Raw genomic sequence first — 25076 nt, 5'->3', positions numbered from 1 at the left:
CATGGCTTGGAACTTCAGGTCCCAGGTGGCATTTAGTGGTGGAATAGCCCTTTGACTTGCAAATGGAGCCAATCCAATCTGGAATGACTATGCATGAATCAGTCTGGAAAGGCTCTGGGATACTGACCTTGTGGCCCTGTCTACACTAAGAGAAAAGTTGTGTTTTTAAAACATGGTCACTAACATTTCCAAATCCTAGTGTGGGCAGATCACATTTAGTTTTAACATGTTAGCTTGGTGAGATAAATCAGACTAAAACTACAACTTGCCCTATTTAAAAACATGCCTGTTTTCCTAGTAAAGACAGGGCTCCAATGTCACTATTTCAGAGACATTTTCTGAGTCTAAGCCCATTTGAGCAGCTGTTTCCAGGAGTAATTGTGCAGGAGCTGCAGATGGGATCCTTCTACTCCCTCCTCACAGGATACCTCTCCTGTTCCCCCTACTCCGAAGCAAGACCCCTCCATTCACCCTGCACTCGCCTAGCTCCAAGATGGGACATCCCTCCTACCACCCAAGATGGCATCTCCAGAAGCACAGAGTTAAATAGACATTCAAGTTACCTCTGAACAGACCCATGGGACTCCCTCACAGAATATCATGGGGAGTCACCAAGAGCTAGTGTCCCAAGAACCATGAGTGTGCTGGAAACAAACACTATGAACCAAAATTTGTTCTCACACACTGTTGTCAATCCAGAGTAACCCCTTCAGTGGAGTGACACTGATTTACACCACTGTAACTGAGCGCAGGAGTTGGCCCAATAAACGTTCTTTTAATTTTGGCCATGATGAAAGGTGGTGACTTGACAGCCCCAAAGGCTGACCTCTTATATCCACAGCAGCAGCGCAAGTTCCCCCCCATGACAACGTTCAGCCATGGGGCCCACCCCTTTTAAGGGACAGAGAGAGAGAGAGAGAGGAGCTCAGTCTCCACTACTTGCCCTACGGATCTCACCTCCTCCTTCCCATGTAGTTTTCAGGGGTCCCCAAAGCTGGCTCTGCTCCCTTCCTGTACAAACACCTTTTCCATCCTGCCTCCTGGTGACATCTAACAGCTGACATCTTGCAAGCTGACCAGACCCCCCACTCCCACCTTTCCCTCACCCCCGAGTTTACCTTTAGGGAGCGTGCCCAGTAAGCAACGATGACATTTGATCTCGCTTTTAAAAGGACCAAAGCAAACAGATGACGTTCAAGATGTGGGTGAAATTTAATGGGTCAAATGATGCAGGGAGAAAAAAAATCAAAAGAATAAATTAAGATTAAAAATGGAAGGGCAGACGTGTCCTTTTATATACAGAGGTGATTGCACACAATAGTGTAGGGTTGGTACATTGTGGCTATGAGGACTCTTTGTTGTGGCTCATGTAAGATACAGCTGTGGACTCAGGACATTTTAGGAAGGAAGGGACATGGGTCAAGAATTCTTGCTGTTGGCAATGCTTAGTTGGATGGAAACATTTCAGAAAACCTGGAAGGCAAAACACAGAGCATTTTAATGTAATGACAATGGATGATGATAATAATGTCTGTGAAATAATAGAACCAACACTCAGATGGAGCCAAAATATTAATAGCAATGCTTTCAAGGCATGACAAATTGAATTCCATTAACCTAGTTGTGTTTGGAGTTAAATGTCCCCCTGCAGGGTTTGCCACCTAAACATTGCAGCATTGAGCTAGTGCATGAGAATGCAAGAGAAAATTATTCGAAACTGCGGGGGAGATTGTTTACCTAGGAATCAGACTCCTGTGGGCAAGGTTTTGCTTTTTTTTTTAATCGATCTTCTGTTGTTTCAAGTAACCTTTAAAACTGGAAATGACTGGAGCGGAAAGAAGTATTTCTATCTCTTTAGAATTTGTTTATTTTGTGTATTCGACAGCACTTTGTGCGACCTCTGTTTGTAGGGGTCTTTCGCAAAGCAGCAGGGAAAACACATTTAAGAACGCAAGACACTGAGCTAGTGAAATCACAAAAATCAATAGGGGGATTGAGGGGCAGCCGCAGCCTCTAACATTACTTTCAATTCTTTTTTTTTTTTTAAACTGACTAGATTTCAAGTTGATAATATCCCACTCTGGAAAGTGACTCTTACTGGTCTGTTTTCCTTGCGCAAACTGAGTGAAATGCAAAATAAACCACATAAATGGTGAATTTTGCATATTTTCAGTTTTAACAAGGGGTTTTTGGTAATACAGGTATGGAATTTTTTTTTAAACAAACTACTTTTAACATGTCAGCGTCCCTACAGTCATAGATTTTAAGGCTAAAAGGGACCACTATGATAATCTAATTCAGCCTCCTGCATAACAGGCCAAAGAGCCTCACCCAGTAATCTCTGTATCTAGCCCATAATGTCTGTTCAAGCGAGAACATATTTTTGGAAAGAGATCCAGTCTTGATTTCAAGATTTCAGGTGCTGGAGAATTCACCGCATCCCTAGGTGTTTGTTCCTATAGTTATTAATCACCTTTCACAGTTAGAAATCTATGCCTTATTTCTAGTCTGAATTTGTCTAGCTTCAGTTTCCAACCACTGGATTTCAGTTTGCCTTTTAGTGCTAGATTAAAGAGCTATCTACTATTAGAAACAACCTTATATCCATATTTGGAGACCATAATCAAATCAGCTCTTAACTGGCCTACAGTTACCTGGGTTATCCTGTTTACTGCTTTTAAATACTGGGACAACATTAGCTTTTTCCCAGTCCTCTAGAACTGCCCCAATAATTCAAGATATGTTAAAAATCAACATTAAGAGTTCAGAGATCTGTTTGGCCAATTCTTTTAATACTTTTGGATATCATGTCCTGCAGATTTAAAGACACTCCCCCTTCTCCAGTTACTGATGGAATAGAAAGTATTTCATTATCACTATAAAATATGAACACATCATCCTGCTTATTTCCAAATACAGAACAGAAACATTTATTGAATACTTCTGCCTTTTCCACATCAAAATTGACAGCCATAGGGCTCATGCTGCTAGAAATCTTTTTTAAAATAACACAATTCTGAATGTAGCTCATCAGTATGCACGTCGAGGTTTTCTTTTTTTTTGGTATCTCGATGGTATTTCATTGCAAGGTCACCAGACTAGGTTAGTTCAAACATTTTAGGGTAAACAAGGAAAGATCAAGACAAACTCACCCTGAAGAGTCTTGTTTCAACCAGACATGATGTGCTTGACAAAAGCTGAGCAGGAAACAAGAAGAAAGGCATTAAAAAATCCACCCAAACCAGAATGCGAGCCCTTGCCCTCTGGTGCAAACAGCACGTCACAGCAGTTCCCAGCCCTTTTGGGTAACTCCACCAGTTAACCAGAGCTGGGGACAAATTTCCCATAGAGCTCGGGGTGAAATTTCCAAGCGCTAGGCACCTCCCACACCCACAGTTGAGGAGAGCTGCTCAAAACCACTCAGCTCTCAGGAGTTCCCACTGTGCCACTTACAGCCAGATTCTCAAAAGACTTCAGCACCCGGCATGCAGTCAACATGCTGAACACTCTTGAAAACCTTGCCCTGATTGTAGGTCTTTTGCAAATTCCACTCTCAGAGATCAGCAGCACCATTTAATACCAATCACCTTTCATTTAATGGAGTGCAAGTCAGTCCTCTGAGGGACTTGGGCTGCTGTAGAACAATCAAGCTCCCTGGTGGGTGTAACAAGGTGGCCACCTTCAGAGCGGCCCCTTGTGGCACAGGGTGGCTCTGCAGCATCCTTGCCTCAGTTTCCCTCTCCTCAAGGTTCCTGAGTAATTTAATAAAGGCTGTCTTCTATCCGCTTTACATGGGCTCGTTTAGTGTCATAAACAGTTCCAGAATAAAGTCCTCGAAGTCCAAATCAAGAGTTCATATATTTTAAGGTCTATATAAATATCGTTTCCCACTTTTCATCAAGCCACTCCCAGTATTTGCCACCTGGAACCTTCCCTGCCACTCCCAGCACTACCTAGCTAGAGTCTTTTCCCCCCTGGTGTCTCAGGGTCTCCTACAGGAGCCTTCAAACTCCCTATTGCCCACTCATTCCCAGTTCCACACCTTCCCTGCCTGGATTCTCTCCCCAGACCTCCTCCTTATCTACCCCAGAGAGAGGCCTGATTGGATCACATGACCCCCTAGTTACATGACTTGCTTCATTTTCCCCACCTGTGGAGGACAGTAGGTTGTGTCACAGGAAGGGCTGAGACCCTTCTCCCTTTAAAGGGCCAGCCACCCTATAATGGTGGGTTAGAGTACCCACATGTTGGTGGAAGGCAGGCATTGTAATGGTGCACCGGAGCCTAGTACAGAGGTTCATCATTAAAGTGATCCGTGAAAGGAAAGAGGATTAGGCCCCAGTCCTGCAAATGTGTTTAACTTCACACATGCTGAAGTCAAGACTACCAGAAACAAAAGGCTAGAGTACCGGTGCAGGGACACCCATCTGTGTTTAAGAGTCATGATGCAACATGTTCCTATGTTCTATGTGGTTCCTTGGGATTATGTACACTGAGAAATCTCCCACAAGCTTCCAGGCTTTCCAGCTCCCCCAGAAGTATGGGACTCCTTGGGATTTAGGGGCCCACAGTAACTGTATCACACTCACACTAGCCCTGTCCACAAGGCTCTAACCCGGGGTGAAGTGGCCATCGTGAGCCGAGTTTGGACAGCAGCTTGAAATCTCATCCCAGCTTCCAGGTTTGGATTTTCACAGAGATCAGAAAAGGGATTTGAAAAACGGGAGAAATGATTTGACTTGCACTTTGGCAGCAACATCAGCATCCCTTAACAGGTCCATTTAGTTCTCATCAGAAATGCCAGATGCATGGTCCGATCACGGCTGGAGCTGCGGGCCCTTGAATCCAGGTCGATACTAGAAACATTTCCTGATATAATTACGTCAGTTAGGAGTGTGGGGAACCATTCAGGGAACTGGTAGAAGCTACACCAGCAAAGAGCACTGTTTTGCTGGTGTAACCTAGTCTCCACTAGGCAGGTTTGCAGTTTTGCCTGTACTAGTTCAACTGGCAAACCTTTTCTAGGTTCTAGACAAGGGGTCGGTCTAGAGGAGCACTGCGGAGCATCCCTTTCCCTGCTACAGAAATTGCTCTTGGGGCATTTTGATTGGAAAGCCTGGGAGATCTTGCCCTGCACTTTGAGGTCATATGACACAGCACCAGTGAACTATTGAACACACAGGTACTTCACCTCTGTCCCACACCAAACCCTGTCAGAGTGGGGGCTAGAACTGCCCTCACTCCCCTGCCTTTGCATATGTGACCACTAGGTACATTGCATCCTGGGAACATTTTGTTGGAAATCTCTGGTACATTCTCCCGATTTCAAATTAGTTGAGTAGGATGGGTGTCAGATGGGTTTTCCCCACTCACTGTCCCCCAGTTTCTCTTTCCGTGTGGTCAGAAGATACATTTAGCATCTCAGAGCAGACTGAAATGGCTGGGGTTACCACAAAAGGAATCTTCTCTGCCTACCTTCATAGTTGATGCAGCCGTTGGCATCTTCCTGTCCTGTCATCAATTGCTCCACTTCACTTTCGTTCAGCTTCTCGCCTAGGAGTAGAAGCAGAAGGACAGGTTGGTTAGGATGAGGACTCTGGCACTGCCCCCACCTGGGGCTCATGCTGCTGTGGATTATGTGTCCCGTGGCTACTCCCTGAGAGACATCCAAAGCCTCCCAGATGTCAGGTTAACATCTGGGAGAGGATTTGTCTCTTGGCTAGTTGCTGTATCAAAGGTTGATTAACAGAGCAGACATGAGCCAAGGGGCTACGTATTTGGAACCACTAGAGGAATCCGGAGAAGAGGAGAAAGGAATAAGTGGGCATTATACCTGAGCTAGGCCCCACCCTCAGGACTTCATCCCGAACTGCACAGCCTGGATCTCTGCCACCTGGAACAGACCCTGCCACCCCAAGCTTCACCATTACAGTTCAACCATGTCTAGCTTTGTCTCCAGCCCATACCCAGCGTGGCAAGCACATGGCGCAGTTCTGCACCCATGACTGTGCCATTCCCCTCCTTGTCAAAGACACGCAGGCCTTCCACAAAGTCCTCAAAGGTTCCCTGGTCCTTGGAGCGGGAGATGTGCTGCAGCATTGGGAGGAAGGTCTCGAAGTCGAGCATCTTTGTGTTCATTTCTGATGGAGAAGACAATGGAGGTGGCATTAAGTAAATAATCTGTGGCACCTTTTATACCAAAGCACTTTACCAGCTATATATATACACACATACAAATAAACACACACACACACACAGAGCAATCACTTTGCCCATCACTCAAAGGCAGCCACCTTTGAGGTAGAACCAGGCAGCTCTTTAACCATATATGTGGGAAGGAAGTGGAGAAGAATCCGGTGTCCAAACTGAAACTATGGAAGCAAATTGATGGAAGTAGACTGGTAATTAAACACATTAGAATTTGGTTGGGAAAACAGACTTGCCACCTTCTCTTGTGGGAATTGCTATGCACAATTTAATGGCCCCAGATGGGCAGGACTTGGGCTTTAACTCTTATTCAAAAAAGCCCACCACCCGCAAACCCAGGGGTGGGCAAACTACGGCCCGTCTGGCCTGTCAGGGCTTTGGATCTGGCCTGCGGGATTGCCCCCCGTGGCACTGCAGGCCCCGCGCTGCTCTCAGAAGCGGCCGGCACCACATCCCTGCGGCTGGGGAGGGTGGGGGGGAAGAGGGCTCTATACGTTGCCCTTGCCTCCAGACACCGCCTCCCGCAGCTCCCATTGGCCATGAACGGGGAACCGTGGGCAATGGGAGCTTCGGGGCAGGTACCTGGAGGCACGGCAAGGGCAGTGTGCGGAGCCCTGTGCTCCCCCCAAAGGGGCTGCGCAGGGATGTGGTGCCGACCGCTTCCCAGAGCGGCGCTGCATGGGGGCAGGGGTGGCAGGCAGGGAGCCTGCCCTAGCCCCGGTGCGCACCACTGCCACCCCAGAGCAGCTTGAGGTAAGCAGCGCCGGGCCGGAGCCCAAACCCCTCTGCACCCTGCACCCCAACTCCCTGCCCTAAGCCCCCTGCCTGAACCTCGCACACCAACTCCCTGCCCTGAGCCCCCTGCTGCACCCGGCACCCCTCCTGCACTCCAACTTCCTGCCCTGAACCCCTGCTGCACCCTGCACCCCCGTACACGCCAACCCCCTTCCCTGAGCCCCTTACCACACCCTGCACCCCTCCTGCACCCCAATCCCCTGCCCTGAGCCCCCTGCTGCACCCCACACCCCTCCTGCACCCCAACTCCCTGCCCTGAGCCCCGTTGCACCCTGCACCCCTCCTGCACCAAACCCCTTCCCTGAGCCCTCTCATACACCCCGTACCCCTCCTCTGCACCAATCCCTTGCCCTGAGCCTGTTCCTGCACACCGCACCCCCTCCCACACCGCACACTCCCTCCTGCACCCCAACCCCTGCCCTGGCCCTGCATACAATTTCCCCACCCAGATGTGGCCCTCGGCCCAAAAAGTTTGCCCACCCTTGAGTTCCCCGTTGGTTCCATACTGACCCAGCAGATGAACATGGGTGATACCGCTTCGGCACCCAGGGTTGTCCTTGGAGTTTCTCCATTCAAGCACTGACCACACCTCCCCACTTCCTTAGCTTGTGAGGGCTGATAAGTGCGAGGGGATATGGTGGCACAGAAGTCAGGGGATATAGTGGCACGGATGAGGGGATATGGTGGCACGGAAGTCAGATTTAAACTGTCCTAACTATTCAACATTGAAGCCATTCTAAATTCCTTCATCAATGATCTATCCGAATCTGCTATGCATATCCCCTATAGCCTCTGCTATTACGGCCATGGGCTCTGAGCTCCGACTTCCCTTTGCATGTTACCAAGGCAGGGTGATGATGGGGTTTCTTTCACCTGCATCTTCATTCTCGTCCCCTTATGAATCCATCCCTTCTCCCACATCCTCCCTCACAGCACTGAGAGAGCTGCGCAGCGCTTAGTGAAGGAGGGAAACCTGCCCTACTGGTGTAACTCTCTCTCTTCCCAGCCAAGAGGAGGTGTGAAAGAACAGAATATGCTGCATATTCCCTCACCCCGCTCTGAGGTGGACGGTCACCTCCATGCAGAGACTGGAGCCTTTTAGATTAAACTCTTTAGTCCCATTGACAAAGGCTTTTTTATTTGCCAAAACCCAGGGTCCAGGGACTTCGGAGGGAGTTGGGTTAGATTCGTGAGGCTGAGTAGAACCCAGCAGCTGGTTTCCCTTTGCCCTGCACCATGTGAGTCATGTACACCGTGCAATATGGTATAAACCGCTACTAAATCCAGGCAGTGGAGAATCAGGCCCCAGCTCACTGCTCTGGCTCTGCAGGGCTAACAGAAAGGACAGCTTGTCTGTGTCAGTCAAGCCTGGAGAACTGACTCAGGAAACACAGTGAGTCAGTCTGCCAGGTCCAAAGGGGCTGTTTTTATGCAGTTACTTCTCTGATCATGGCCGGGTTTAAAAAAAAAGTCGTTTCTAGGCACAGAGGAAAGTCTGGGATATAATCACCCATCTCAGCGTCTTCGATCGAGCGCTGCCAACTCTCGTTATTTTTACGTGGGGGTTTCATCAAAGCCCCAGCTTCTGGAATCAGGAGACTGCATGAGAAGCTCAGCTTTCATTAAAAAAGAAAAAAAAAAAGGATATTTCTAGTCCTCGTCGTCATGGAGAGCAGCTTGAAAAGGTGACTCTCGTGCACCATAAGGGCTCAGAAATAGAAGGCAAATAAAAAAGCACTCCCTATTTTTTATTAGAAATGTCATGAATTTTGGGGGCCTGACTCGTGTTTTATGAATGCTCAGGGTTGGTCATAGTGGAGATCAGCTGGGCTGCCTTTGCTAACAGCTCCGAGATTTGAATTTAAGGTGCTGGCAGCAGAATGTTCCCAGCAGAGAGCTCTGGAATTCACTTCCCTTGTCAGTTTGTCAGCATCCCTGTTTTTGCCATCAGGGCATTATACACGGCTCATTACTTTGCTCCGGCTTTCTCCTCGGGGGAAAGGCTGCCTACAGGGGTTGGGGGAATTATTTTGATACTCCTTTGTTAAATTGGTTTTTGGGTATTGCTCAGGCACCCAGACAGTTTCCTATTCAGCAGGTTCTTATTAAGCAAAAAGTAAAATCAAGGAGCCACCTCCCCAGCTGGTGTGAATCCACATAGCTCCCTGAAGTCAATGAAGCTACACCGATTTACACCTGCTGAGGATCTGGCTCAAGAACAATGGAATCAAGGATGAGCCGCCCCATGAGGGTAGTGTCCTCTGAGCCAGATCAAGGGTGATATTTGATGGGGGGAGGGGAGGAATTATCCAGGCATGAAGAGTCTCTGAGTCATTTTCTTTAAATTATGAAACTGCCAGAGCTCATTGGTTCTTCTCTCCGTGGGGCTAATTCCACCATGACTCTCCTATTATGTTACTGGCTACATTTCCCCTTCAGGCCTCCAGGAGGGATCAGAGATGGTCTGTCGACTAAAGCCCTCCTAAGGGCATCGGTGGGGAGATAGCAGCTGCAGAATGGGAGAGTTTTATTCTGGCCCCAGAGACCGTGAGCACCGGCTCTGGAAGGGGGGGTGGGGAGGAGGGTCAAGAAGCAGAGCATTGAAAACATGAGGGACATGGAGCCTGGGTGAGTAAGATGAGGGGCCTCAGGCGCATACTGACCCAGTAGCTCTTGGTGACTCGTGAACTGCAACTAAATGAGCAATGAAAGATTTTGCAGCTGGGGGAGACTGGCTCTGACCTTCCTCGCCTATCGTCCCTGCTTGTCCATGCTCCTGATGCCACAGGGTAGAAATGGGAGGAAGGACTATAACCCATCCCCCCAAATCCAGCAGTGAGGCCAAAGCCCGGCATGTTCCCTGCTCCCTGGGACCTGCCTGAAAGCCCCTCTTGGCCAGCCTGTCTCGTCTCCAGAATGGGTTGCTGGGGGTCCCAAGTAGGAAGCTGCGTGGATCTCCATTCCGTCTCCTGCTGCCCCAAAGTATATTCTGCCCTAAAGAGGAGATGGCAATGGAAGGGAACACCCTGCTCAAGGGGTTTAGGAGCATAGCGCTGTTGCTCTCTTGGCAGCCCTAGGGCGGCAGAATCAATTGCACCCTAAGGTGCCTTCAGCAGTCTGGGTAGGGTAGCCAATCCTCCAGGATTCTCCTGGAATCTCCAGGAATTCAAGATTAATCTCTAATTAGAGATTATGTCATGTGATGGAACCTCCAAGGAATAAGTCCAACCAAAATTGGCAACCCTAAGTCTGGGCCTTCAGACACACTCAAGTGTATTATTACATGGGCAGAGTCCACGCACCACAGTGAGCCAGAGATCAGGACTGGGACCTCGGGTGGGACTTTCTGTTGCAGACACAATTGTCTCAGAGGTACAGACGCCTTGTGAATAGAAACTCACTTCCTCTCTGCCCCACTCCCCTGCCCCGATCCTCTTTTCTTCCCTGTTCCTTGTCACTTCATCTATAGAGTGAACTGTGTGCTGGTGAAAGGTGTTAGACTGAAGGCCCGAGTGACCAAAGTCTCCAATCTGTCTACAAAACAATTCAGCACAAGCTTCCCTACCCTGCTGCCCTCCACCTCCGGCCTGCAGGAACTGCATATAAAGGTAGAGCTGGGCAAAAAATTTTGTGAGAAACCTTTTATTTTTTGCCAGAATATGCAAACTCAGGTTGATTTAGGGTGACCGGATGTCCCGATTTTATAGGAACAGTCCAGATTTTTTGGGTCTTTTTTCTTATATAGGCTCCTATTACCCCCCACCTCCTGTCCCGATTTTTCACATTTGCTGTCTGGTCACTCTAGGTTGACCAATACATTTCACCAATACAACCCTTCTGCTGTGTTTCAGTCCCTTTTGTGTTTACTTTCTGCAAACATTTGTGCAATCAGATTTCACTGGCATGGATGCTCAACAGGGTTGTGGTCCTTGACAAGGTCTCATACGTACTACAACAATATAGTGATCATGATAAGAATACTCACAGAGAGTGAATTTTAAGCTCATGTGAATAAACGCATAGATAAAGCTCATTTTAAATTTGCTCTGCACGAGCGTTTGCACTGGAAACCTAATGATAAAAGTGACTTTTGTACAATCAATGAACTGAACAGTACCAGATGATTTACACAACCAACTGCAGCTGGAATTATGAATGGCAAGTCACAGAGTAAACAAAATTTGCAAGAAAATGTTGTCCAATAAAGAATAACTTAGAGAAAAATTACAATTTGCTCCCGGATGTTTTGGTAATGGAAGAAGTGAAGTTAGATAACTAAGTTATGAATTATTCGCTCAGCTCTGGCATGGTGGCGAATGGGTATAAATGCCTAAATCAAGAGCAAGAGATGTGTATGGGTATAGATAGATACACAGATGTGTATGGGTATAAATAGGTACACAGATAGGTAGGTAGATATAGATATGCCAGTTCATTTCCATAGAACACTGCACAGCCATAAGATGGTAATAAAACTGAAGGTCTATCTCCTACATAGTCTACCTTGCAGCTATTAACAAATTAATGCAATGTCTCTCCCCCTTGGCCCGGTTTCTCTTACCTTCTGGTTTGGGCTTGCCCAGCACCTTCAGGACTTCAGCATTGGTTGGGTTCTGCCCAAGAGCCCTCAGGACATCACCACACTGACTGTAGGTGATCTTCATCTCCCCGGTTGGGGTCCTGTCAAACAGCATGAAGGCCTCCTTAAACTCTGCAGAAAGGAAGGAAGAGAATCAGCGGTCATCTTCCTATAATGCCCTCGCATCCTCCTGGTGAGAGGCTGAGCCCTAAAACTGGTCCTGTCCAGAAGGCTGGCACTACTGGATAGGGAGGGTGGGGTTTTGAGTGTTGCCTTTTGGGATTTTCAACAGGGATAAAGTTTAACCAGTTCCTCCAGTGAAACCCCTCCAAGGCAGAAGCTCCTCCCCTTGGGCAAGAAGAGCATCCTCAAGCACAACCGCATTTCCACGATCTTCCTCCTTGACTCAGCCTTCCCTGGGGCTTCCATGGCCCATAACCTCCACTCAGAACTCCCCGTCTCATCCCACCTCTCTGCCTGAGACCATTTTAGCAACTTTCCCCATGTACTCCATGGTTCCAACTCCTCCCCTGCTGAAACCCTCCTCCTGGTCTGCATCTTCTCGCGCCTTGGTTACTACAACTCTCTTCTCTATGACCTCACCATCTCTCCTTGTCCCCACAGGTTGCAGAATGCTGCTGCCTGACGTCCCTCACATACAAAGAAGGGTGGGCCACGTTCTCCCCGTCCTCACAGATCCTGCCCATGGCTGAGCCCTGGGCATTGTGGGCTACAGGACTGCCCTTTCCAGGTTCTCTATAACAAACTCCCATCAGCCTAGAACCTGGCACCTCCTTTTACCTTGGGGGATGGGGCCTAAATCTGGAAAGATCAGGATCTGCTTCCTCCTATACATAATATTCTTCAGCCTCCTGGCCTGCTGTAATATTCTCTCTCTGCCTCGTAAGTCCGCCAAGTGAGCAATAACAGTCCTGCACGCATCCGGCCCGGGCTTCTGCCTCCGGTTTGTTTCCCTGTAGGCTCTCTTCACGACGATGGGGTCCCCGGGTGCATCTAGCCGCAGAACGCTGGGCAGCCATTTCTCCAGGAACGCTATCAAGTCTCTCCCCTCCTCTTTCTCTGGTAACCCAAGAACCCTCAGCGTGCAGGCCTGGGCCTGGCTCTCCAGTTGCTCCACGCGGGTGCCGAAGTGGCTGGTTTCTCGGGCCAAGTGTTCCAAGGCCTGGGTGCACTGTTGAGTTTTCACCTTCTGCTTTTTGACCGAGGAATCAGTCTGAGCGGCTGCCTGGGCCAGGCTGGTGACTTGCCCTTCCAGCACATCCATCCGAGTATTGAGAGCCACGATTTTACCATCAAAGGCTGTCACGATCTCTCGGTTCTTGTCTGTTTTCTTCTTGATTTCGAGCAATAACGCTCTCAAGGAGGCATCGCCGCTGTTTCTGCTGCCATGTGGGATCAGATGCTCAGGGTCTCCATGTGGTGACTGAGGCATAGAGGCCCAAGACGTGGTGTCCTTGGTTTGGTCAAAATCCTTAGGCAGGATTTTTGGTTTGCTTGATTTATTACTTGGCATCTTCACACCAACTGCAGTTCTTTGCCTTGCTTAGGATCTGGACTATAAATGCCCATGGCTTGGTTCTGTCAGCCTAGAAGCCCCTGCCAAACTGTGTGTCAATCCCTGGCAATCCAAATCCTGCACACGTGTGAGCTTGATGCTGTTTCTTGATACCATCCACCTTTCCTTTCCTACGTGGTGTGGGGGAGGCAACCCTGGAGCTGCTGCCTCTGGGTGTGACATCACAATAGCTAATTCTCTGCCAGTGGTTTTGAGCTGCACTGGCTTTGTGCATATGAGTGAGAGAGTGATGTCACCCTTTAGTGGCTGGGCCCACAGAGAATATATAAGGGATCCGCTACTAGTGTCAGCTAAGGGCGTTCTCCTTTAGCTCCTGCCGCCAGCACTTGTCTATTGGGAACAGAAGGAGAAGAGTTCTAGTCCTGTCTCCCCAAGATGAGTGTATGATTAATTTAGAAATTGTGTCTTGGATTCATTGTGGTTTGTACCCTCTCTGTGGGCCTCTACAGGGAAAATAATGGCAAACATCTGGTCAGGTTGGATTCCATCCAGAAGAGAACAAGAGAGCGTTGGTACCAGAAGCACATTAGAAGACTGTAAGGCTGTGCATTCCACTATCTCAGTATTGGTGAAACCCACTCTCCGTGGTATTGGTACTTGCTTACTTATTTTTTTACCTTTTTTTACTGTCTTTTTTTTTTTTTTTTTTTTTGCATCACAGGGACCATTTGTAGGGCTCAGCCTGAGACCTGATCTTCTTACAGTATTTCCACCAGCCTGAATTTGAACCCAGATCTTGGCTGTATCCAGAGGGGTTAATAAAGCCCATCAGAAGTGTAACAATAACCACAGCCCACCCCTATCACCATGGGGACATCTCTCTATGTGGCTGGGATCTGCTTGTTCAGAGGGAATCCCTGATTTCAAGCCAAGGCTGCATCTTTCAGCATGAACCGAAAATGCTTTTCCCTTGCTAGTACCCACTTGCTTCCCCTCCATTTTTGGTGGCACCCCCATCAACAGACCAGAGCAGGGAACTGGGTTCCATATATTCCTTCTGCTGCTTTAGGAGTTGGCATCCTTACTGAATCCCTGGCCTGGCTCCCAATCATCTTTCTCTCTTGCTTCTATTTATATCTCTGCTCCTGTCTCCATCCCTGCCCACCTCCCCTTGCTCTGCTCAAGCCTCTCTTCTAAGTGCTCCATAGGGCTCGCCCGGTCCCATCCTCTGGTAGGAGGCGTTGGCATGCGCCTCGCCACCTGTAGCGCCGTGTGTGTTGTTCGGGTTACTGCGAGGTACCAGCTTGTGCATTCAATCAATGACTTTGCTTTCTGATTTGATATGCACCTTCTGGCCACTATAAAATGGCATGAACCAATGCCTGGATGGAGTGTAATCTAGTGATTAGAGCAGAGGTCTCCAACCTGGGGAGTGGAAGGAATGTTCGGGGTGGCATGTCGGCACCTGGGCCAGCCCCCCCAGGGGGTGAGGAGAGCTCACCACCCAGCCCTGCTCAGCCCCCAGCTCCGCTCCAGCCCTGGTTCCCGGCCCCAGCCCTAGTCTTGCCCCCAGCCTTGGCCTCTGTCCATGGCTCTGTTCCAGCCCCAGACCCTCCCCCAGCTGCGGCCCCAGCCTTGGCCCCCTTACTCCCATCTGCACCCCCATCCCTGGAGCTGTCTCCCGGGGGGGAGAGAGGGGCACAGATAGGGATGAGACTGTGAAAAGTTTGGGGAACACTGGGTTACAGCATGGAGAGCTGGGAATCAGGACTCCTGGGTTCCATTTCTAGCTTTGGGGTCGGGGAGTGGCTTAATGAGAAGGACTAGGAGTCAAGGCTGCTCTTCTAGTCTCCAATCTGCAAGGCAGTGTTGTCCAGTGGCGAGTTGACACTTGAGTTGGGCCCCTGAAATTGAGGCCACTCAAAGGGCTAAGAGTCAGGCTTACTGGGCTCTATCCTCCCAACCAGTGGCAATGCGACAAAGGCAGCAACAGCTGGTTTGAAAAATGCCAGGCACTTACCTTCAATCTGGTCAGCACTGAAGTCAATCTAAAGGAAAAGAAAACAGAGCAGAGCCTTTAGAGCCCAATTCCTGCCCTCTGTGCTGGGATACAGCTGCATGAATGTCACAGCCAGGGCCAGCCACAGGCACTAGCCACACACCCCGCCCCGTGGAGCAGAGCAGTAACTCGGCAAAACAAACCAGTCCTTCCCCCCGCCCCCCAGCAGCAGGAAGAACTCATCCTCTGAGCCCCATTTCCCTGCCTGGTGACAGGACCTGAGAAGCACCCTGTAACATGCTTGGGGCGCCATCCTGGCCAGAAGAAGTCGAGGGCTCTTCGGCATAGCAGCAGGTGAGAGTTGGGAGGCAGGACATCATAGTCCCATCTAATCAAACCATTGAATTACTCCTGTATGCAGGTGTATGAGTCAGGGTTGGCAGGTGGCCAGATCTGCTTCTTGTTATTCTTTCAAAATGTCCTGGAAATGTTTCACTGGGCAGAGCAAGATCAGTGCCAGGGCTACCCCATTGGGGGCTGAAAGCAGGAATATTTTGCCCCCCGAACACATACTAATAATTAACAGGGGGGCCCCTGGAGTTGCTCAGGGCCCTAAGTAATTGCTTACTCTGCTTATGCCTAGCTCCAGCTCTGAGCGAGATCACTGGTATGCAGGAAACTGACACCTGCTGCCTAGCTAGAGTGGGGCTTAATCATGCTATGTCCTAGATAAACCCAGAGGCCTTTTCTGCTCCTTTAGGGATGTGGGAAAGTAAAACACCGTCTCCTGCTGTAATTCTCATGTGAGGTACCTGGTTTATCAGGGTAAACCAGGTGTAATCTGCTACTGGGACCATGGGGCCTAGCCTGGGCACAAATCTCACTACATTGAAACCATCTGTCCAAAACACAATCAAATTCCTCTCCCCAGTGTTCGTTAAATCTGGCACTGCTGGCACCTAGGAACTGGCAAACCAGAGGGTCAGGCTTCTTCTGTGAGAAACCACAGCAGCCAATTGTGGGGAGTCAGAGACCTACATTTTCTAAAGTGACAAGTAAGAGCCTTTGGCTGCTTTCATCTTTGGGGTGCCCAACTGGAGACACCTGAAAGGGGCCCGCTTTTTCAGAAAGTGCAGAGCACGTGTCCTCCAAAAATCAAGCCCCTTTAAAGCATCTCGAGTTGGGCCCCTGAAATTGAGGCCACTCAAAATCATCAGTCCCTTTTGAAAATGTAAGCCAAGGAATTTTTCAAACAAATGTATGAAGATCAGTAGCTACAGTGCTGCCAACGCTTGTGATTTTATAAGAAGTCTTGTGGGAGCTGGTGTTTTCCTTAAAGCCCCAGCTCCTGGAAACACGTGGCCATAGGACAATCTCAGCTTTTATGAAGAAAGGGTGCATTTCTAGCCATCGTGATTGTGGGGAAAAGTCAGAAAATGTGACCTCAGTGTTGCCTTAAGGTCCCCAAATCAGAAAACAAAGAAAAAGACTCTCCTTTTTTATTTTATTTAAATCTCATGATCTTTATGTAAATCTAATTATTTCTGAGGGGGCCTGGCTCAGGATTTTTAAATGGTTGGGAATGGCAATACTAAAGCCACAAGACAGAACATCCAGGAACAGGATGCTGTGCCTGTCCCTCAGGGCAGACCTCCAGAGAGAATCTGTGTACTGTCTGCCAAATTCTTTTGACCAAGAGATTTTTGTATATTACAATACAGTAGCAAGGTTGGGTAATGGGCAAAGGGGAGGCTTTAAAAATTCCTGAGGGCTATTCCTGGTTCTGACCTTGACTTGCTGGGTGACCTTGGGCAAGGCACTTCCCCACTCTGTGTGTCTGCTTCCCCCATCTGTAAAATGCGGATAATAATACCCACAGCCCAGGCTTAAGCAGTTGCAGCCAGAGTTCAGAAGTGACCACATATTTTGACTTCTTCAGTTGCTGGGTGACCAGCAGGAAATGTGATTTTCATAACAGCTCAGCGGAGTGGGTGGATGTTGGGTGCTGAGCTCTTTTGAAACTCTGGCCCTATGGCTCTCATTTCCAGAGGTGCTAAGGTCCAGCAGCTCCCACTAAAGTCACACCAGGGATTTGGACCCAATAATGTAAACAATATTTGGAAGTCTGTATAGGATCAAACTCAGCCCTGGCACAAACTGGGGCAGCTCCCACTGACCTCAATGGGAATTGTATCAGATTACACCATGGCTGAATTTGGCCTGCGGAATTGAACTCATAAAGGGGATGTTAGCTTGCTGGTGTGCTGTAAGCCACTGACCTGACCTTTCACAGATGAAGAGAGCTGTAGCTCACGAAAGTTTATGCTCAAATAAATTGGTTAGTCTCTAAGGTGCCACAAGTCCTCCTGTTCTTCTACAGACTGCGTTTTCCCCCAGCTCAGATGTGCAATGGTTATTTTGCAGGGGAGTGATTTTACCCCTTCCCCAGCTCACAACTTGGGTACAAAAAGGGAGTGAAAAAGCTTTAAAACTTTTAAGGCCTGATTCGCTGTTGCCCTGCACCTCATCTCGTCCCAGAGACCAGTGCAGAGCAGGCGTAAAATGCCACAATCTCACTTAACGCCCACTTCGCATTGGTTCAAAGAAAGCATGACATAGCTCAAGATAGCAGAGTCTCTGTCCCTTGGAAGGGAAGGGCCCCTGTCTAGCGGCTGATCCTGTACAACAGTATTTACCAGGGCACGTCCACTGAATACATGTCGCTGCTTGGGTCCCAAGAACCTAGGCAGTGCGGTGCGTTCAGGCATAGCCCGCTGCTGAGCTGTTAAGCTCTTTCTAATAAATATTTTATTTTCATAACCCAGCAGGCTCAGTCCATCTCAATTAAATCTTTACTAGAGGCGCCCAGTGGGACTCAGTATTTTCACTGGCATCCTTAACAGGCAAACAGCTGGGTTTCTAAAGCCATGAGCAATGGTCAGCCAGCGAGGGCGCTCCATTCCATTCCAGCCATCCATTTGGTTGAAAATCCAGTTTTCCACCCAATAAAAAAAAAAAAAAAGTTTCCATGGAAAGTTTCCGACCAGCCCTAGTCCAAAGCATGTATCCTAGGGCTGCCTCCCCAGGGAAGCTGGTGGTTTACAAACGCTTGCTGTCCTTTCATGAGTATTATCTGAGGTCTAGTGGACTGAGTCCCGGGCTGAGTGAGAGGGAAGTCGGGATTCTATGTCCTGGTCTCTCACGACTCTGTGTAACCTTGGGCATTTCCGCTCTCTCTGCCGCCATGTCTCAGTCTGTAAAAGGGGGATCGTGATGGTTTACCCAGTTTTGTGAAGTGTGCTGAGATCTGCGGATGACACATGCTAGTTAGTGCAAGGGACTGCCTAGGCACTAGTGCAAGGAAGCAGCAGTGCGCTAATGACGCGTTCCTTCATGTCGGCTGACTGACAGCACTGGCCCTGCAATTCTGCACAACCAGTTCCCATCACTAAGGCCTAGGTGCCAATTTCTCTTTCCTGGTTTGCCTTTTCTCCCCTTCTCTAGTTTTAACCTTCAGTGTTTTCTCACTTTTCCACTTACCTCTCATCCCACCGTTCTCTTTCTCCTTCCCCAAGCTGGAGGATGGTGGGAAGAGGCTGGCATGCAGAACCTTTTCGACCTGCATGTTTGGCGGGCAAGCAGTTGACAGCACCTTTGCCTGGTATCACCCTGGAAATGCCAGTGAGTCACCACCCCTGCCACCAAGTGGGAATCGATACGCAGGAATGTAGGGTTGCCAAACTGGATCAGACCCCTGCTCCCTCTAGTCCAGCAATGGCCAGAACCAACTGCTTTAGAGGAAGACATAAGGAACCCACCTTGGACAGTTATGGCATAATCTGCCCATAGGCGAAGTTCCTTCCCAAATCCAGGCAGGCAGAGGTCGGCTCATGCCCTGAAGCAGGAAGCTTTAAAAAAACCCAAAACAATCTGATGTAACTGTGGATGCTCTTGTGAGCCATAGCAATGCCTATTTCTTTTCTGAATCCTACTGAACTCCTGCCCTCAATAATATCATGTGGCAACGAGTTCCACAGGTTAGCAGAGTGCTGTTTAAGGGAAAGTACCTCCTTTACTCAGGTTGGAGTACTCATCTCATCTCCCCACCCAAAGGTTCCCAAGGCGATGGCACCAGTTGGAAACTGGTGGCTACTTATTTAACCACAATGAGCAAGAACATTTGTCCCTTTGGAAGAGGTGGAGCCGCAGTAATGAGCCTCATTCAGTCAACAAGGACCCAGAGGCAGTAGCAAATTCTGGGCGAGATCAGTGGGGCCTGGGAGTTTGCAGGCAGCAGGGGGGCTGGCTGTGCTGACCCTCTTTGGAGAAAGGATGTTATTTCAAGGCTCAGTCCTAAAGTCAGGGGGTCAACTGGTTAAATTGTCTCCATACCGAGCATGCTATTATTAACCCTCTGACTACACCACTGGCTTAGAAATGTAACTGTATCCAGAAGAGCCACGGAAAAAGTGACCTCCCCTCGGAGAACAACGGAGAGAGGAGACTGAATAGAAGATGTTCTCATCCAGGAAATTGACTCAGGATGAGACGCTGCAGGCGCCGAAATACTTTAGGACTGAGACAGCTGGCAGCAGAAAATCTGTTTCATGCTGTCGGGACAGCTGGACAGAACCCCCTCAAGGCTGTGCAGCCATGGCCATCTCACCAAATCCAAATGCCGGCCTATGTTCTAGCGAGGACCAGGTTAAGTCATTGGGCACTACCCCTCCACTCCTGGAATTACATCAGAATCTCAGCGTTCATTTGAGGGGGAAAAATAGTTTCCAGCTTTTATGGTTGCAAAGGGAAGCTGGAAACCGTGGCTCGGATGTAGCCACTGCATTGACATCTGCCTGAGTTTGCAGAGTGCCTGGAACGATAGTTCAGAAAGGGGGGAGCTGCCTTATGCATCTCATTGGGGTGTAATTCCAAGACCCACTCACTGCTCTGGGGGACCCTACCAATGCCACCCCAGTGAGGACTCTACGTGAGGCAGAAGGCCAGCCCATCCACTTGTAATGATGCACGCCAGCAGCTGGATTAAGTGTACTGGCCACGCCCCAGTTGCATGAGAAGGGGGGAATCCATCAGTTCATTCCTGCACCAGGGCTGTGTCCAGCATGCTGGAGGGGTGCCCCAAACATCACCTCAACTGCAACAGCCCTGTTGAACATCTGGGATAGACTGTCCTGGCTATGCCCACTCGTGCTCAGGCCACACCGCCTAGCAGGGAGGAACCCTGTTCTAGGAGGGCTACGGGACTTTATGGCTGCTTTGCATTGCACCAGCGTAAAGAGGACACAGGGCATCACAGCTCATCCACAGGGCTCTATTCCTGCACTCCGCTTCTTCTCACTGGCGCAGCGCTGGCTGGGAACCCTTGGGGGAATTGCCCAAAGGGGGAGCTGAGCAGGGGCAGGTTCTGAGGAGCAGCCTCTTCTTTGGGCATTACACTCAGGTGCTGCACGAGGCTGGGGTTTATAGCAGGGGCGATGTGGGGAGCAGCTGGATTTTGCTGCTAACACAGGAGTCAGCAACCTGCTTTGTGTGAGCATGGAACACTCGTCCTTCTGCAAAAAGTGCCATGGGTTCATCACAGGCCACATGTGTCAGGACCCGGCTCTCATCCTCCTCCAAATTGTCCCCCCTAGCACCGTACTGGGGTATTGGTTCACTCTGGGCTAAGGGGGAAGAGCGCCACCTCCTGGATCACCAGCATCTCTGCAGCACCTCCTGTTGCTCAGAGGCCTCCCACCCAAGTACCAATCCAGGCTCACTCTGTTTCAGCCCCGATTCAGGAAAACCCTGAACTTTACTCATGTGCCTAAGTCCCACTGACTTCAATGGGATTTAAGCATGCGTTAAGGTAATGCACCTGCGTAAGTGCAGTGCTAACTAGGGAGGCTTTCCTGAATCAGGGCCGTTGTTTGTTAGATTTGCAGTATAAAGTGCTCATATGTTCCTGTGCACCCGAGAGCCAGATTGCAAGAGTACTCTGTGGGGACATCTTTCCAAGTGACCAAAAAGCCACCCTCAGCGGAAGGAGAAGATGACAACTTTGTAGTTCCAGTTTTAGCTTGAGGTTGATTCCACTATGGCCAAACAGAGAGGGGTGAAGATTTCCCATTGCAAACACTTCAGCATATCAAGGCTGTACACCACATCAGCCCCTGACCCCGCTGGTTACTAGGGAAATGTAGGGCATAATAATTTGAACTGCAGCTGAGAGTAAAACGTGTACATCTACACAGAGGAGGGAAAAATCCCAAAACAACTCCCGCTCTGGTCACGGGCTGCCTTTTCCACACTGGCCTGTGATCACTGAAGCCTCTTGCTCACACTGAACTGTACCTTCAGGTGAAGTTTGATGCAAGGAACAGGAGTTGCTACACCCACCTAGTCTGAGCTCCATTTTCCTGAAGTGTCTAAGTACCAGATGTTTCAAAGGAAGGTGTAAAAGCCTACAATGCACCCAACTATGCAGTGGTATCCCAGGGGGGGGAAATTTCTTTCTGATCAGTTTATGGCCCTGAAGCTTAAGGACTGAGAACTCCTATAGCCTATTCTGTTTTATGTCACAGGGCCTGATCCAGCACCATTGCAGTCAATGGGAATTGACTTCAATGGGAGCAGGATTGGGCCCACTGGAGGTACAAGTCATGTTCATGTAATGCGTTTTGGCTCTGACCAAGCTATTTGCCTCAAGAAATATCCTGTGGTAGTGAGTTCCACAGGTTAATTATGCAAAGGGCTTCACTTGATCCATTTTAAATTCTTTGCCTTTTTAGTCAGCCTGGCCCCCTGAGTGCAAGATGCTGACCACAGCCCTTTTCATCCAGGGAGGCAGAAAAGTGTTTCACAGAGGAACGTGAGCTCCGGTTTTCTGCCCTGCCTGAGGAAGCCTCCCTGGCTTAATCGCTGTTACTCAGAAAAACCTGCCTGCTGCTTCTTAAAAAACAAAATCCAGAAGCACTTATTCTAGTTGAACGTTTTCTAAAAATGTCTTAAAAGCGACAGGCCGGCTGCAATCCATAATTTTTCCAAACATTTTTGGCACATTCCTCCCTTCCTCCTAAGATTCTTACGCCCATTTACATTAGGGTAACTTATCGATTATGCAACAGTTTGTGGCTCATCTTCAGTCAGAGGGAGGCACACGGAATAAAGAGATCTGCTGCACTCCCAAAGCAAACGGGTCATTGCATGTGCAAAACTAGGCATCTCGGTGTGCAACATGGGCAACTGAGTGTGCAGATAGATACCCCGTGCACATGTAGCTGCAGGTGCAAAGCACTTTTGTGCATGCAAACGGGGTCCTTGCCCTTGCAGACAGGTACTTGTACATTGGAACAGTGTATGCAGGCAAGCCGTTTTGCACATACCAATGCACATTTTGCTCATAAGCCTGGCCACAAGCATATTTTGCAAGTGGAGCTTAGAGCCCAGATCCTGCATTGCATTCCAGTGACACTCAGTGCAAATCTGCAACAGTGGACTCCAGGGGTGCAGTTGGTTAGCACACAGGCCCTATAAAGCCGTGCTAGGTGGAGTAATGCTGAGGTTATGAGTTCACGTCTCATCTAGAGCACCATCACATTCCTCTGATCCTGGGACTGGCTCAGATCCAGCTGTAAATTAGTTTCAGGGCTGATCTAATTTATGTCAGGCTGCCCATTGCCCCACAGAGCTCTTCTAGCAGCAGGGGACACCCCTTTTACCCCTTACTTTGGAGACTGGGAGTTGGAGTTGCTAGAGTGGCCATATAATGCTAGAGGATTCCCAGGCACGGGGACTCTTCAGGGAGCAGGATCCACAGGCTTTCCAGATGTTTTGAGCGATGTGACCTCTCTCAAGCAGCCAGCTACTGGGCCAGGATCCAGCCCTAGGTGTCTGCAGTTGAAAACAGTTGCCCCATTGGGAATTCTAAAGGGCAGCACCTCCAAATAGTGCAGTTGTTTATCATAAATCACCAGAACCCCTTTGGTCTGGGAATCAGGGATGGAAACCCTGGTACAGGTCCCATGTGAATTCCCGGTTCTGGCAGGACTGGGAGAGAATGGCCAATGGGAATAATGTAGGTGCTAGGAGAATAGGCAGTAGAGTAGGGGATCTGTGTTTCCTGCCCTGGCTGACGCTGGGAAGTCCCTTAGTGGCTGAAGAGAAACACACAGAGGTTGGGCATTATCTGCAGTTCAGCGCCCTGAAAGTCATGGCAGGTGTGTGCCTTATAGGAGTTAGTGGGAAAGCCAGCGCTCTGACAGTCTGGAAAGGGGCAACTACAGAGAGGACATCACTGTGCACACAGACAGGAACACAACTGATTTGAAACTCCTAGACTCCTTCCTGCCCCAATTTCAAATCCCTCCGGGGTCAGTTCAGACCTTCCTCCCTACTCCATAGCAAGATTGAGTCCTGTTGTGTGAGAGTCCTTCGGATCAGATGATAAAAAAGTAGATCCTGCATGAGAGTGGGGGCTTGACTGTATATCCTTGCCTGACGTTGCCTCTCCAGCCTGTTGTGTACAAGGTTCTCGTCTGATTGCCATGTTCTGTCCCAGAGGCGGCTGCATCTTTACTCTGTGTGTGTGTGTAATCTGCAAAGTGCTTTGGGAAGATCACATGGAGTTTTAAGACTAAAAATCCCAAGCTGTTTTAAAACTCCAAAAGAATGGCTAGGGTTGAATTTTGGGTCAGTTATGTTTCTATACCTCTCCTTGTCAATAAGAAGATGCAGAAGAAGCAACCTGTTTGCCTGGGGTGGAGGGGAGAGACACTCACAAGAGAACTGCTGCAGTAAAGCAGGGATGGAATGAAAGGAATGTTTCCCCCCCACACCTGCTTGCTCCCTCCCTCCTCTCCAGACTCAGCAACAAAACAGAACAGTGAGCTCCAGGGGCTAGCAAGAGAAAAGGAGCCCATTAACTTTGATGGCAGTTCCGGGTGTTAAGCACCTCTCAGGATTTGTCCACTAGTTATTTAGGGATTCCCCCCCTACAGGGCTGAATGGGGGGATACTATCCCCATGGGAAGATTTTAGGGGAGGAATCCATTCCATTGGTACAAGGCATTTGCTCCCCAGAAACAACCTTAAGAACCAGGGATAAAGTGCATCCCTTCTCCAGCAAGACGGTTTAGGGAGTGGCAGGAGATTCCCATCCCCAACTCCCTGCACCAGCATGGACTCCAAACATTTCCCCCTATAGTTCTGGCTACAAGGGAAGGCAGCGCGGCTGACATGATTCACATGGCACACTGGATTGCCAAGCACTTGGCAGGTCCCTGAGAGGAGGTGGGCAAGAGACTGGCTAATTTCCTTACTTACAGTTACACTCTTGGGATCGAAGGTGGGTTCCTTTGCTGGTTCTGGTGCCGGTGCTGGGGCTGCTGCTGGGGCAGGAGCAGGCTTGGCTGCCTCTTTCTTTGGTTCAGGTTTCTTGGGGGCCATGGTGCCGGGTTCTTTGCAAAGGAGCTGAGAAGGGTCTTCCCACCCCACCAGGCAACAGACTGAGGGACAAAAGGCAAAGTCTGCTCCTTCCCCTTATATACCCAGCCCAGTGCTCACACCAGAGGGGCAGGCCAGCTGCAGGAGCAACTGCTACTTACTATAAAAGGAAGAAACTCCAAAGAGAGGGGCCCTGCTCAACAATTGCCCATTGTCATCAGCTCCCGGAGCACGGAGAAGCCAGCAGCCATCACACCCCCATTGGAAGGGGGCACCGGGTTCTTTGGCTGGGGTGGATCAGGGCTGCCTCCTAAAAGATCATCAAAAAACAAAAATACAAATGGCAGGAAAATAGTAACAGGCCGGCTGATAAACCTGCCCCAGGGGGAAAGTGTCTTTTTATAGGCAAGCCTGTGAGTGCAAATACTGCAGATTCCTTTTAAGCCCAGGATTTGCTAGCTGCCACCTCGCCGCCGCTCGCTGGAATATTTGATCCCTGCCCCTCCGGTTCTGTCCTC

At 49.3% G+C, this 25076-nt stretch overlaps 1 protein-coding gene across 2 annotated transcripts; it reads right to left on the bottom strand.

Annotated features, from left to right (window-relative positions):
* Positions 1 to 1211: 1211 nt before the first annotated feature.
* LOC140903792 (myosin light chain 4) lies at positions 1212 to 24614 on the bottom strand. 2 transcript variants are annotated; one of them, XM_073325601.2, is made up of 7 exons: positions 24439 to 24614; positions 15139 to 15166; positions 11564 to 11713; positions 5967 to 6140; positions 5476 to 5553; positions 3153 to 3197; positions 1212 to 1473 (listed from the first exon to the last, which is right to left on the bottom strand). In XM_073325601.2, exons 1-6 carry the CDS (start codon positions 24559 to 24561, stop codon positions 3169 to 3171), a joined length of 582 nt encoding a protein of 193 aa, XP_073181702.2. In that variant the 5' UTR covers positions 24562 to 24614; the 3' UTR covers positions 1212 to 1473; positions 3153 to 3168. The 2 variants fall into 2 exon arrangements, with proteins under 2 accessions (XP_073181702.2, XP_073181701.2); XM_073325600.2 differs by lacking the exons at positions 1212 to 1473; positions 3153 to 3197 and adding an exon at positions 4733 to 4869.
* Between the last annotated feature and the right edge of the window lie 462 nt (positions 24615 to 25076).

This window comes from Lepidochelys kempii, chromosome 27 (assembly GCF_965140285.1).
Source record: "Lepidochelys kempii isolate rLepKem1 chromosome 27, rLepKem1.hap1, whole genome shotgun sequence".
Classification (NCBI taxonomy): domain Eukaryota; kingdom Metazoa; phylum Chordata; order Testudines; family Cheloniidae; genus Lepidochelys; species Lepidochelys kempii.
Note: the sequence above shows the minus strand (reverse complement) of the source record. Positions and strands in the feature narration are given on the sequence as shown.